The sequence below is a fragment of the Misgurnus anguillicaudatus genome, chromosome 15 (genome assembly GCF_027580225.2).
Source record: "Misgurnus anguillicaudatus chromosome 15, ASM2758022v2, whole genome shotgun sequence".
NCBI classification, from domain to species: domain Eukaryota; kingdom Metazoa; phylum Chordata; class Actinopteri; order Cypriniformes; family Cobitidae; genus Misgurnus; species Misgurnus anguillicaudatus.
In genome coordinates, this window is record NC_073351.2 from 27,934,993 (window position 1) to 27,950,971 (window position 15,979).

Genomic DNA, 15,979 nt, shown 5'->3' on the forward strand with positions numbered 1-15,979 from the left:
AAAATAAGCAAAAAAAATCTGCCAATGGGGTAAGCACATTTTTCTTGTTTTAGAAAAAAATTCAAGATTTTTTTGCTTACCCCTTTGGCAGATTTTTTTTTTTGCTTGTTTTATGCCCAAAATCACTTAAATTTGATATTTTTGGTCTAAAAACTAGACGTATTGGGTCGTTTTGCTCATCATTTTTTTTTCTTGAAAATCATTTTTTGCAGTGTACTAAGTCAATTTGTGTTTTTGCAGTGAAAGCTGCAATACAAATAAATTTGAACTGAAAACGTTGCATTAGTCTAATTGTAGCCAACTATATTTGATATAACTAAAATACAGAAATTGATAAGCTATAAATTTTAGTTAAGGGGTCCGTCACAAAAGATTCATCATATTTGGGGGTCCTTGCCATCATAAAGTTTGAAAACCCCTGCTCTGATGCATGGTTAAAATTAATTCAAATTCCAATTCATAAATTTAATAAAATTAAAAAATTGTCCCCACACCTGAATTTAACTCAAAAAGTGTATCCCATCTGTACCCAGTCTCATATTTCTTTCTGTGTGTGGATTTATGGTCCGGCACATTGCTGTGAATACCTCACCACAGGTTTTTGCATTATGAGCATTGGTTCTACACACAAGAGAAGGAGGGTGATATTTAGTGGTGTGTCTGTGTGTGTTTATCACGCCCGCCGAAAGTCCTGCATCAGCAGCTGCTGGTCTGTTTTGCATATGGAATTGGAAGGCAAGAGAAAAAAGATGGAAGCGGGAAATGGATTTGCATACGTGGCGGCCATAATGTTTCCTCAGTGTCGCAGAGATACTTACAGCTGTTAGCGTGTGAGTGAGAGATGATTCTTGGGAGGGGTAGTCATCACTGTGGCTTATTTGAATGACATTGAGTAGACCAGCAGCCAAGCACGCGTTTGCGTGGCACAATGTGACTGAAGACGAGTGATGTCATGCACCACACTTCGTGTAAGAGCCAATGGGAGAATTAACTTCCAAACAGAGTCCCTGGAGCTTTTACGAGTTGGAGAAGTCATTCACACAAACACCTTTTTGAATTGAATAATGTAACTGAGTTACAGTACACATTAAAAACAAACGGTTCCATATAGCACCAAAAGTGGTTCTTTGCTCGTAATCATAGAAGAACCGTTTTTAGTGCCATATAGCACCGGTGAAGCACCTGTGTAGAACCATATAGTGCTATGTAGAACCATATGTGCATAGATATGTACACTAGATGTCGCCTTGGCTACGGCAGTTCATTGGACCGAATGCGTCAAATAGAGCCGCCATCTTGAAACAGGGGAACCCCGCAATAGCGTCATTGTAGGCAATGGTGTAACGAAAATAAAATCATCCTAAATCGTCATGAATGCGATTGTCTTGGTTTTCTTTTGGTTCGTTTCAACAGTTAGACATGTATTTAGCATTGAGTGCAGAAAGAAATTAAAGTTTTGATAATATGAAAATCTACTTTTTCTAACTCTAATGCATAGTGCCAGTAGGCCTAACATCCATACGCAGCACAAAAGTTCAGCATTGTCCATGAATTTAAAGTAAAGGCAGAGATAGTAGCATTTCCTAGCTACTTCCTATGACAAGACCCCTGTTCCAAGATGACGGCGGTTTTGACGCATGCCTAGAACCTCGAGGCAACATCTAGTGTATATATAAAGAAGAGCATTATTTGATGAGAAATTTGATATCTTTTCTGAGAAAATAACTTATATTGATTATTTTGTGATTTTCCTCTGACAGGCCGTGTCATTGCTTTTGTCTCTTAGTACAGCCTGTACTTTTGTCCAATGTCCAAAGTTTTTATTGCAAATAATGCGTCTGCCCATAAACCCAGATACGGATTTCAGTCTTTGTGTCATTCCACAGTTTTCCTTTTCTCTTTTTCCTCCAAACTGCATTTATTTATATTCAATCCCTCCACCCAAATGAGTGGACCTTCGTCTATTCTTCATGATGATGCACAAGCTCCCATGCAGCATCTCTCTCTCTCTCCCTCTTCTTTTGTGTCCGTGAAAACAGAATGCATTGTTTTTTATCTTTATTATTCAGGTCTGTCATCTTAAATGGGCACTGTGAGGTCTCAACAGCTCAGATGTAACAAACGCTACCATTGATTTTAATGGAACAGGTTGCACATTAACTGCTCTTGGGCAGAACAATGTGAACATCTGCTCTATATATCGACACTCATGTGGTTTGGTTTTGAACCACCTACTCAGACTATTAACAGGAAAAATTTGCTGAATTTAACAAGATGCTTACTGTATAAATGGACGACTTTTGAACATGCTGTATAGTGTATTTCTGATGACTTTCACCCATTTTATACTTGCCTTGCTTTCTCCTGGTCTCTTTATTAAAAAACTAGAAATATTGGAGGATTTGTTGGGTATAATTTTTGCAAAACTAATGATTTTGCCTGTATATTATCCATTACAGATAATGACATTTTTAGCTTTCACGTAACATCAAGAATGTTATATGATGGTTCTTTATGTTTTTTGTTTAACCTAAAGTGCTGCAAGCAACCAATGGAGAACCCTCTCTTAAAATCGGTATAACCATGCAAATGACTGTAGATCTCATATGTTCTGCCCTGATGTTGATCCCCCTTTTAATTGTGTGTTTGCAGAGCTCCGGAGATCATCCTGGGTCTGCCCTTCTGTGAGGCTATAGATATGTGGTCCCTGGGTTGTGTCATTGCAGAGCTTTTCCTTGGCTGGCCGCTCTACCCCGGAGCATCCGAATATGACCAGGTAAGACATGTCTAATACTGTAAAGTGAAACCAGAAAAGTCCCGAATTCCAGACTGAAAAACTATTAAATTCCTTCCAACTTTAGAAATTGCGTTAAATTGCGATATTATCATTATACGAGCAAATCAGTTTTCTTTTGTTTCGCAAAGGTAAGAAAAAAATATTGTAGCTGAGTGTGCACATAAAATTACAACCAGCCATTTGCAATTAGTGATAAGCAATAGTTCTACTAGCACTTACTTATGGCGCTTTTCCATTGCATAGTACCCCACGGTTCGGGTCGGGTCAGCTTACTTTTGGGAGCTTTTCCACTGGGTGCAGTTCGTAGTACCCGATACTTTTTTAGTACCACCTCGGTTGGGGTTCCAAGCGACCCGAGCTGATACCAAAACGTGACACAAAAACAATGTAGATCACTGATTGGTTTAAAAGAATCTTCACTACCAGCGTTATCGCTATAATGTAAAAGATTAGCTTTACCTTCATGCTAGCTTGCGCTGTCTCGAGTAAACCTGTTGTCATCTGTGCTTTGTTGTAAGTTCCCAAACTCCCTTTTTGCTATGAAAACATCCACAGGTTGAGAATCAGGAAAACCATAGCAAGTCTTTTTCCCAGACTTGCAGTTTGTAGCGGCACATTTACGATGCGCACGTCCGCATATATGCTTAAATGCAACTTAAATTAGGCTTAGCGGAGCGCATCGACCGACGCCACAAGTGTTTGAAACTACAGAGATAGTGATAAACGCGATCTATTTATGGTGGTCAATTTTAATTTTGTGGCGGACTGAGAAATAAATGAATGTATGGGAATGTACAACAACGCTCTCACTTGTATGATGTCACAGCAGTAGGCAGGGCAAATATAACATCACGGCTATAATCCCTCCCACTCTGAAGTGTTACTAAACTCGGTGGAAAAGCTAACCAAGCCAAAGTGAGGTGAGCTGACACGACCTGACCCAACCCAACCCGTGGGGTACTAGGCAATGGAAAAGCGCCATTAATGTACCTGTCTTTTAAAGTCTACGTGAAATCAATATTGACCCTACACTGTAAAAAATACTTTGCTGCCTTAAAGGCGGAGTCCACGATGTTTAAAAGCCAATGTTGATATTTGAAATCACCTAAACAAACACGCCCCTACCCCAATAGAATCTGGACCTTCTGTTGATAGACCCGCCCCACACATACGCAACCCGGCAAGGATGTCGGTTAGTAGACACGCTCCTTACTGCTGATTGGCTATGTGTGTTTTGGTAGTCGGCCCGTCTCCTTTTCCAAAGCGTTTTCAAACATCGTGGACTCCGCCTTTAAAATTTTTTGTTAAATCAATTCATGTCAAATCAAGTTTGTTAAATCAAGTCATGTCAACAGAGATGAGTTGTCACAACTTAAAAAATATAGTTATAACAACTCATCTCTAGTCAAGATAAATAATAGTAAGTTAATATGACTTGTAAATCCGAGTTGATTCAACGGGAAATTTTGGGGGAGCAGGGTATTTTTTACAGTGTAATTACTTTACTTTGTTACAGCACATTGACATCAGTTTGACGACATGGGCGTAACTTCTTTTTAACCCCTTCCCTCCAACAGTCAGTTTGCGCCAGCTCCATTTCTGAATAAAACGCCTACATTTCTAGACCCCATAACAAAAACAAGCCACACTCTCTATTTTTTCTTTCAATATTAGGGCTGCACGATTATGAGAAAATTCATAATTGCCGATTATTCACCTTGATATTGTAGTTGTGATTATTATTATTATTGCCAATTAATGGATTTGACATTGACGTTTTGAATGTTTTTACCTTTCTGTGAAATGGCTGCATAGTAAATTATAAACGTCCAAAACTAAATAATATAATCATTATATCATAATATATTATAATATAATGTAAATAACAAATAATTATGGGAGTTATGTTGTTAGTAAAAAATCCAAAAAGAACAGGACCACTGTATTTGGTGCCAGAACATACTGCCAAAACACACAGAAATGAACACAAACGGACAGCTGTAATTGAGGCTTTTGCCGAATAAGTAATTGTTTCACCCATAATTGTAGTTTTTCGATTAATTGCGCAGCGTATTCAATATCCAGTTTCTCTCCGAAAAGCACTATGGTACCAAAGTGGATTGTGACTTGCAGTTCACGCAGACTATAACAAATCAATTTAGAACTGTTTTGACATGGTGACTATCACATTGCCTAATTAATATTTATGAGCAAAGTGAATGATGTGACCCCCCCCCACTTCACAAATTATTTCTGTGGTAACTGTGGTTCAGTAATGTAACGGTTTATAAGTGAATTTGACACTTTCATTTCTATATGATGTTCATTTTTAAGACGGGCAGAAAAGTTTGATTTTGTACGTGTGGCCCTGCAGCATGAACCGTTTCATTTCTCAGAAATGGCTGCGAAATCCTTCCTCAATTACTGTTTGTGCTTAAGAGAGAGAAAACAAATCTGACTGCTGGCTGGGACCCTGCGCTCAGCTCTCCTAAAGTGCTGTGTGGTTGTGCCTGGGTGTCGTGCATCAGACTTTCATCTTTTTGGTTTCTTTGTATTTCTGGATACATGCCACAAACTGCCCAATTAGCCCAGATCATGAGCTCTACAATGGGGCATACTCTTGAAAAAAAGATCCTGGCTTCATAACGCAACCCAGGGCCAATGCTCTAGCTCTGAGGAAACAAAAACAAGCTATTTAACCCAGCAAAGGACTTTGCAGATTTCTCTTTCACCATTTCTCTATACCACACGCAGTGTTTATTTTTTGTGGGTTTTTTATCACTCCCTTACCAAAAGAGACAGTGACGCTTTCAGTTCAAATAGATCTGATTCATGTAAATACAGTCTGAGACAATAGTATCTCACTATTGAGATATAGCGGACAGCGGAAAACATACAACTCGCTGACGGCAGAAACTATGGTAATACAGAACTGTCAGTCAGTGGCCGTAGGCGGGGCTTTATCAGTGTGACCTCACATTAACAAGAGGATCAAAACAGCATGTCTAATGAGACTTCTTTGGTTTAATGGGGATTAAAAAATGAGTGTGTGGATTTTTTTCATTGTAGGGTGGTTGTGCTCACACACTGCCAACACACATTTATGTCCAAAAGTGGATTTTGAATAATAGGTGCCCTTTATAGGAACAGTACACTAAAAAAGGTTAAAATTCTGTAATTGTTAACTCATTTTCATGTTGTTGCAAATAGGGTTGTGCTGATATTAGACAATAGTATTGTGTATCGACAATCGTCAGACATATCACTAATAGGGGGCTTTAATGACGATAGTTAGTGATAGTTATTATATTATCATCATAGTTTCACATTAACATGCGCAATGCGTGCTTTTCCTCGCATGAGGGGGTTTGTGGGCTTCACTTTGCGCAAGAGAGCTTGTAATGCGTGCGGATTCCTTCTTACACGCACGTGGACTCAATGCACGCATCTTGGACTGTTGCTTGGACCTGAATGCGGGTGGCATGGACTCCTTCTAGCACCTAAACTTGTAATACGCGCGGCTCTGACATTTTCTTGCACTGGAGAGGTTGTTAGGCGCGCAGAGGGTTAAAACCAGCGAGTTTATTGTTCCCACTCCCTGGCACGCAGGAAATTTTAGAGCGCCTGGACTTCATGACGCTGATGGATTAATGGCATCAGTTTTAAGAAGGTTGCGGTCATGACAGTGTTGCCCCCTGCTTCTTTTTTGTCCACCAATCAAGTGACTTGTCATAAATAAGTAAAAAATGAACTAATAAATAAAGAGTAAACCACTGCCCCGCCCGCCGATACTATCGTGCGACCTCGCAGGCTGACAATAGGACGATCACAAAATGGGGCATATCGCCCAACACAAGTAGCAAACCAGTTTGAATTTCTTTCATTGTGTGGAAAACAAAAAAATCACTCAAAGCGTTATTTTGAGTTTTATAAAGAAGAGGTCACACAGGCTTGCAACAACATTCGGTTAACTAAATGATGACAGTACTTTGTTTTGAGACCAGCCGTTCCTTTTAAAACCGAGCATGAGAAGTTTAGCTCATTTCTAATTACGCCACTTTGGAAGCTTGAGCGAGATTCGTCCATGAGCGACTGAAAAAAGCTGTGATTTTATTTCACAAGATGCTAAACGAGCCAGCGTGGTGATCAAGGTCTCTTGAGCAGCTATGAGCTCAGTCTCAGCATAAGAGATTGCTGTGGAAGAGATTATTATTATGGTGGATTCTTTCGCCTGCCAAGCTCTTGTGTTTAAGTCTTTCAGGTGTGTGAATGGCATTCTGTGTAATTGCGGCGCCCGGGCAGACCTGTAAAAAGAGGTTTTGGCAGGGGAAATGAATCTCGTGGAGACGGCGTTCATCACAGATGCTGTTTACTGGGCTTGTAATGTTGGAGTGCTGAAGTTTTGTCATCAGTGTGGCAGCCAAGTGACTGATATGTTTTCGAGAAGATAAAATGCTGTCAACCTGTTTTAACACGGTTACGTTTTTCCCTGATGTCCATTTTATTTATAAAATATAAGACTTCTTGCACTTATAACAAAACATTTTAAAGGCACACAATTTTTTTTTAAATATTGCTCATTTTACATTGTGTAAGACCGACAGAAAATTAAAAGTTGCGATTTATCTAGGCCGATATTGCTGGGAACTATACTCTCATTCTGGCATAATAATCAAGGACTTTGCTGCTGTAACATGGTGACTATTTTCAGGCGCTGCAAAATATCATTGCACCTCCTGCAGCCATGTTACAGCAGCAAAATCCTTATTATTACGCCAGAATGAGAGTATAGTTCCCAGCAATATTGGCCTAGAAAATCGCAACTTTTAATTTTCTGTCGGTCTTAGTACATGATGTAACTACAGAAGAGTCAAGTTTTAAATAGGAAATAGTTATTTTTTAGCGCAATGCTAATGGTCTAATCAGATTCAATGGATTATGCTAAGCTATGCTAAAAGTTGGTACCACAAGACCCGGAGATCAGCTGAATGGATTCCAAAATGATAAAAATCAAATGTTTAACTCTAGGGGATCTGGAAAATTAGCATATTTTCAAAAAAGTGCAGTGTCCCTTTAATTTAACATAGTAATTTTACTGTGCAAGTAATTCTACTGTATGAAAATGCAGCTGTTAACGTCATGCTCTACCAGTTTAGCTACAGAAGCACCATTTCTCATCCTCCTGTTTACCTTTTAAATGATACTGTTTGTGGCTAATGTACCTTTAAGACCTTTGTATGTAACCTCTATATGTATTTTATATGCTCGTGTGGTAGAGCATTGCAATAGCAGCGCAAAATTGGGTTTGAACCAACATAACACAAATGCTGATAAAATTTTTTGGATAAAAGCATCTGCCAAATGCATAAATGTAATGTAAATGTAACTTAACCTCTAATATGATTGGCAAACCATATTTTTGCCTACTTCTCAATATGGTCATACACAAAATGTCTTGTGCTTCTGGCTTTAATGCCATGATGATTTCGAATGGCCTATTTTTGCAGCTTAGTTTCAATAAATGTTCTGCCCTGACTGGGGAAGGGAGCTTAATTTTAGTGCTCACACTAGATTGTAATGCAAAATTATTTCATACCCCGAAACGAATATAGGGAACAGGATATTATGTCACGCTCTAAGGCTTCTGTTTTGAATAAATAATAGTACAAAATGTTTTTCATAGCAGTGCAAAAATACCACTTTGAAGTTAGTAGTCGGTCAACTATGAATCTTTCCAAATCCAACGTTCAACTTTAGGAACCAGGCTAATCTCGAAACCTCATGTGGTTGTGTTTCAGCTCTTTTGTGTTTATATGCATTAATAAAGTAAAAATGTGGCTAATGTGACTCTTTACTTTATAGCTTGCATCAGATCAATCTCAGATATTTGAGGCAGGTTGTTAAGTAAAAATAAAAAGAGGGATTGGGTACATCAGCTGAAAAAATGTTATGACCAGTTTTAGGTCTCAAACCATCTGTATTTTTGTCTCCCATCAGATTCGGTACATCTCTCAAACGCAAGGTTTGCCAGCAGAGTATCTGTTAAGTGCAGGGACGAAAACCACCAGGTTTTTCAACAGAGACCCTGAGTCCACCTATCCTCTGTGGAGACTAAAGGTAAAACTCACGCTGTTTTTCTTCTTCACTTCTTCTTGCTGTTTTTAAATATAATATGCAGTGACGGTGCAAAAGCTGTCTTCAATACTTTCTCTCCTTCAATCTTTTAAAAAGTAAATTGACTTATCCACTTTAGCCTGTAAACAAACCATAGGCTAATGTGAGCAAAATGGATTTGTGAGAGAGGACTTGGCAACCGGAGCGACATGGAATAAATCCCACTAAATGGACCGCACTGAACTCTCTAACTTTCTTTCTCCATCTTTTTCTCCGTCCCTGCTTTTTTTTGCCCACAATGCTTCATTTTAACTGGGTTGGTGGCTGATTGTCCATAGTCAATAGTTTTTCTCTAGATTAACTGTTGCTGATCTTTGAGAGCTTCTCATTGTGAACCGTAAATGTAAAACATTGTATTATTGAACATCTCGACCTCAGTATAACTACAAAGTTAATGTATAAATGATATAGATCTAAATCCTAAAACGTTCCCACTGCGTAATCAATACACCCTTGTACAATACACCTGGCGACCGTGCTTGTGCATTAAAGAAATACTCCTGATGTCAAGTACGTCCCAAAGGAAAATTCTCAGTTAAAGCAACACTATGTAGTTTTTTTACCTTTAAATAATGTCTCTAAAATTATTTCAGTGATAGAACAACTTTTAACTGGACAAATTGTACTGTTGCTGCAACCTAAGCAGCCCCCTAGCGTCTACAAGCACACTCGGAAAGCCTGCCTGCAGAAGAGTGTCTGATACCAGGCACTGTTGCGCTTTTCAACCACATGGGGGAGCTGTAAGTCATTTTTAAATGGAAACTACATAGTGTTGCTTTAAAGTGTCAATTTTGTCTCATATTTTCTTCTTAAAATTCCTGCACTGCAAAAAATGATTTTCAAGAAAAAAAATCTTAGTATTTTTGTGTTGTTTTCAATAAAAATATCTAAAAATTCTTAAATTAAGATGCTTTTCTTGATAAGCAAAATGACACAAGAAAATAAGTCTAGTTTTTAGACAAAAATATCAAATTTAAGTGATTTTGTGCTTAAAACAAGCAAAAAAAATCTGCCAATGGGGTAAGCAAAGTTTTCTTTAATTTTCTTGAATTTAGTGTTTAAGAAAAATGTTCAAGATTTTTTGCTTACCCCATTGGCAGATTTTTTGGCTTGTTTTATGCACAAAAAATACTTTTATTTCTTGTGTCGTTTTGCTCATCAAGAAAAAGCATCTTAATTTAAGAATTTTTTGATATTTTTACTGAAAACAAGACAAAAATACTAAGAATTTTTTTCCTGAAAATCTTATTTTGCAGTGTGAAGATGAAAAATATAGAAACAAATACACTGCAAAAATTATTTTCAAGGAAAAAAAAATCTTGTTTTCAGTAAAAATATCAAAAAATTCTTAAATTAAGATGCTTTTTCTTGATGAGCAAAACGACCAAAAGATCTTGAACATTTTTCTTAAACACTAAATTCAAGATAAATTCAAGAAAAATTTGCTTACCCCATTGGCAGATTTTTTTGCTTGTTCTAGAAAATTCTAGTTTTTAGACAAAAAATATAACCTTTAAGGGGCGGTTTCCCGGACAGTGATTAGACTAGTCCTAGACTAAAATAAATTGAAGAGCTGTCCAAACTGAAAACAACTTGCACTGACATACCTTAAAATACATCAGTGACATTTGTTTAGCCTCAAAATGCACACAAGTAATGTTTTTTTTAGTAAGGCATGTTTGTTAAAACTAGTTATATTTCCTTATTAAACTAAGGCCTAGTCCTGGTTTAAGCTAATCCCTGTCCGGGAAACCACCCCTAAGTAAATTAGTGCTTAAAACAAGCAAAAAAATCTGCCAATGGAATAAGGAAAATTTTCTTGAAATAAGTTTACCCTTTTCATAAACACTTAATTCAAAAAAGTTTTTCTTATTTTATTGGCAGATTTTTTTGCCTGTTTTAAGCACTAATTTACTTAGTTTATATTTTTTGTTTATTTTCTTGGGTCTTTTTGCTCATCAAGAAAATACATCTTAATTTAAGAATTTTTAGATATTTTTACTGAAAACAGGACAAAAATACTAAGATTTTTTTTTCTTGAAAATCATTTTTTGCAGTGTAGCGCAGGCCAAAAAAATTCGAAAACTGAGGTTAAATATGTATATTAATTTTTGAATTGATTTCAAATAATGGTATGGGAAGTTCGTCACATGTATGTAGCCCATCATGTGTGTTGTTCGTCATTTCAAAATATGTGTTTGGTGCATCGAGTGATCCTATGTGCATCACGTGTTCCGTCAAAACAAGTGCCCGCTGCAGACACGCTCAAAGAGTCTACGATAAAAGAGACGCCCGCGTTTGCCAGATACTCGTCTAATCTCATGCGTAATCAGAGTTTACTGTTAAGGGAGTGCCTTGCGTGTATTTTGTGAACGTGAGCATCTCTTTTATCACAAACAGTCTTGACATGTGTGCAGCAGGCACCCATCCCGACAAGACACGTGATGCACATGGTTCACTTCACATGACGCAACAAACACATACTTTGAAAACACGAGCAACACACATGACACACCCGAACACTTATTTGGAATTTGCGGCCCTCGGAAGAGCAGTCACGAGCCGTCACTGCTACCGAGATATTAGAGATTTCAAATGTGATTTTTCTTTCATGCTGCAATGAGAGTTTTAACACAGGGGTCATCGTTGGTCTGTAGTATCTACTGACAAACTTTCTTTTGTACTTGCAGACACCTGAAGACCATGAAGCAGAGACGGGAATCAAGTCAAAAGAGGCTCGCAAGTATATCTTCAACTGTTTGGATGACATGGCTCAGGTAAGAGTCCGTACCATACACCACAAACCCGGTGTCCACCTCAACTACAAGCCGAAATCTGTCTACAATAGCACCCTTCCTTTCACCCTTACTCTCAAAATGTTTTGTCCCTGATTCTGTGTGGAGAAAACAGTGGTGTTATGTAACTGAGGACACGATGCGAAAGCACAATGGTGAAGTAATGTTGCATGGGAACCTTACTCCCCCGAGTGCTATTCAGCGCTACGACACATGACTTATGACCTTTAGCTTGCTGTGAGTTATTTAAATCAACACGCTCCATCACCGGCCAGTCATCTTGATGTCTGAACTGGCCGGGTCACGCTGTTGCCAACAATGATGCAAAGCTCAGTTTCAGTTTCCCATAAGAAACGACTCTATCCAACTGTATCAGATTATAACAGCTGATCCGATTTACAGCCAATCCGGTACATTTATAAAAATATGCTTGCGCTTAGATACGCTTGATCAATCACAGTTACGTGCTTTAGATCGTCATTGTTTTACAAGAATTACACCAGAGCTGCATTTTTTAGGTCAGGTCTATAAACATATTTAACACGTACTTGAATTATGTATGAATTTCGAGACATTCACAATGCAGTGACATGTAAAATCGCTTGCGTACAAATATTCACAGAATATTAAAGCAGTTGCTCTACAGTTCAGTATACAGGGCTTGTAAATCGATTTGTTGTTATAATTGGTAAGTATATTATATATGTTATGTTTTATTTATAATGTGCTCCTGATAGTTTAGTGGTAAAGCATTGCATTAGCAGCGCAAAAGTCATGTGTTCGAACCGAGGGACAACCTTTGATTTCTATCATGAAGCCAATACGGAAGTGACTTAAACTGCAATTCATCAACACTCCAAAAGGGAGTCAATTCCCATAGACCTCCATGTTAAAATGTCCAACTTCACAGTAGAAAATATGTTTACAGCCTGGTACAAAAAGTGGTTTTGGTCTATATAGCTAATTTTGACCTTTATGGCAACTGTGAAGGGGGTGATTTTTTTTGTAACTCATCTGTTTAAATTATATTAAGCCTTAAATTTCTGCAAAATAAAGGACGTGGCCACTTGAGTGACGGTTGAACATCAACTTCTGTCAGTATAGTCAAGCTAGGCGGGCATGGTTTCATCAACCAGCCATCTCAGCTTCCCGCCTCTTTACCCATTTTTGTTGATCTGCGGTAGTGATGCATGGGTCGTCTCGTAACCCGCGGGCCCTGCGGGTAACCCGTGGGTCGGGTTGGGGCGGGTAAAGAAATTGTAACTTTAATGCGGTGCGGGTTGGGGCGGGTCATTAAAAACAAAATTAAAAAACAGGTATGTTGCGTCTAATTCCTTGTAGCATTAATATTAAATATTTGGGAATATATATATTTTTATATTTTATTACGTTATTTGATAAGGTTAAATTACGTAGGCCTACGTGGCAGCGTAACTTCCGCAACGTAACTTGCGCAACGTAACTTGATATCCCCAACCCTTTGGCATAACGTCATGGAAGCGCCAAGTAACTCCCGCTGCTACAACAACAAAACAAACGGAGAAATAAAAGATGAAAGAGGATCTGCAGGAGAAATTAAGGTAGGGAATTTGTGAACGCTACTTTGTAAATGTTGAAAATGTTTATCATTATCCTATCTCTATATTAATATGACCTTGCTGGTTTCTATGGTTCATTCGCGTATGTTGTTGCCAGTTTACAGGGCGTTGTAATCCAATGGCTGTTTCCAAGTACTTTTAGGCTGAAATAAAGCCTATTTTTATTTACATTATAAATGCCTAGTATGTCTATTTTAATGGTCGCGGGGCGGTGCGGGTTGTAAAAATAGATACAGTGTTGCTGGGCGGGTTGGGGCGGACCAAATATTTCATAAAAGCGGGACCCGCGGGTTGGAAAAAACGCCGACCCGCGCATCACTAATGTGAACTCGGCCAATATGGCGGCGGCAGGCACAGACTACTATTGGCTTCAAAAAAGCTGTTTGTAAACCTATGGATGACGTCACGGACACTACGTCCATTATTTACTGTGTATGTTTCGAACCCAGGGCCAGCTTTCTGCTCCACACGATGACGATAAACCGGAAGTCATTAATTCCCTATGGAGAGTCGAGAAGGGGCTGCATGAGGTGCCGACCATCTGCGGATGCATAATTTTCAGATCCGTTTTGAGCGTTGGATCCGTTAAAAAAAGTGAACTTGTGCGACTACACCGCATGCGATATGCCGACCGGAAGTGATGTATTTCAGTGTATTCCAATCAAAAACTGTGTGTGAGGAATGAGCTGCTCTCCCATGTAACGATTAAACTGAAACTTCATTACGACTGCCACTAGGGGGCGAACTCCGACAATCGCTTCCATATGTCGTGTGCAGAGGAAAGGCGGCTTTAGTCACTTTGGATAAAAGCGTCTGCCAGATGCATAAATGTAAATGTAATATCAACATGTTGCATGAAAAAATAAGGATTGAATAGCTTAAATAGCATAAAATATGCAAAAAAAACTTACATTTGTACAGCTGACCGGTTTATCTGATGGTTGACAGGTTTGCCAGATAAACAGCAGGGCGGTATAAAAATGCGTTATCCATATTTGAGCAGGATTTCTAAAAAGATTTGCTGGAGCGCTTGGTTTTTACAAGCATCAGCAATATATATTTAACCCTGATATGATAATAAACTAACAATGCCTTCAGCTGCTTCTGGGTTGTGATAATTAAAAGCTTATTATAAGTTTTAATTATGATATTTTAATGATGAAAATAAATTATATATATTAAGTTTTCTTATTTTTTCCACATCCTCTGACGGGGCTAAATCTCTGCGATTCTTTACCTCTGAAGACTTTTGCAGAAGCTCGGCTCCAAATTTGAAGGCAAATATATCAAATGTGGAAGGTTATTACAGAGGAAAAAAAATCTGACTTTTGATTGACAGACCTGCATGCATTTACAGAGCTGCATGTGCCAAGCACTGCAGGACACCGGAGTTATTCACACCAAAATGCTTACATGTATTATTTACAAATATTGTTGAGAAAAAATACAGTTGACAGATTTCATCATTTTAACACCCAGGATTGTGATACAGTACATTTTAGACACATTCGGTTCTTACGGATTACTGTGGTCACAATTATCTATGCCTCCTGAATTTAAGGATTAGCAAAGTCAGACACACATTTTACACTGAGTTTACAAATATTGCACCTTATTCGTCTAATCCCACCGCAGTAAACTTTCGCCTTATGCAGTAATTTGATTATTTTTTTGCTTATTTGGCAATAGAAACGCCTCTGCATAACATTAAACATGATTAAATGTTAAAAACCAAAGATATTGGATATAACAAGATTGTGCACTCCTATTACTATGTAACGGAGACGCTCAATATGGCCACTGTGGCGACAGAAGTCCCGCCTTCCAGTTAAAAGAACCAATCATCAATTGATAAAGACTGGCAATTTTATAAAGTCCCGTGAGGTGCTGAAGCGACCTCGAAAAAAGGTGTTTTCAGCACAATTTGAGCTGAAGAAACAATAGTCAGGTTTAATCGTTTGTCTAAAAATTGTGATTTTGTGATATCTGTCTTTCCCCATTCAAGCAGATATGACTTTGGATACGTCATCACTAAAATAACTGCCCGATCTGTACTGTGTGTGTGGCTAATCAATCACAAATCAATTTGTTTTCTCCTATTTGCTATGTGCAGGTGAATATGACCACAGATTTGGAAGGCAGCGATATGTTGGCGGAGAAAGCGGACAGGAGAGAGTTCATCGACCTGCTGACCAAGATGCTAACCATCGACGCAGACAAAAGAATCACGCCTATAGAGACGCTCAACCACCCCTTTGTCACAATGACACATTTGCTGGACTTCCCGCATAGCGCACAGTCAGTCGAGCTATATATACACCAACAGTGGCACATCTTCATATGGAGAGTGTTGTATGGTTTTATGATACTGTATGGATCATTGACTTTGTCCTCCTTTATTCCTGCAGCGTCAAATCCTGCTTCCAGAACATGGAGATTTGCAAACGTCGGATAAATATGTACGACACCGTCAATCAGAGCAAGACCCCCTTTATTACACATGTAGCCCCCAGCACCTCTACCAATCTCACCATGACCTTCAACAACCAGCTTAACACTGTGCACAGTCAGGTCAGTATTCATACACACACATATACCTGTTTATCTAAAGGAGA

At 38.5% G+C, this 15,979-nt stretch overlaps 1 protein-coding gene across 2 annotated transcripts in view; it reads left to right on the forward strand.

The window, feature by feature from the left end:
* hipk2 (homeodomain interacting protein kinase 2) overlaps positions 1-15,979 on the forward strand; it is a 127,294-nt gene that overhangs the window by 76,753 nt on the left and 34,562 nt on the right. For both annotated transcript variants that reach the window (XM_055174864.2, XM_055174863.2), the window contains exons 3-7: positions 2,653-2,776; positions 8,795-8,914; positions 11,662-11,748; positions 15,478-15,662; positions 15,773-15,935. In XM_055174864.2, coding sequence (XP_055030839.1) covers positions 2,653-2,776; positions 8,795-8,914; positions 11,662-11,748; positions 15,478-15,662; positions 15,773-15,935 — 679 coding nt within the window. The remainder of the gene's footprint in view (positions 1-2,652; positions 2,777-8,794; positions 8,915-11,661; positions 11,749-15,477; positions 15,663-15,772; positions 15,936-15,979) is intronic.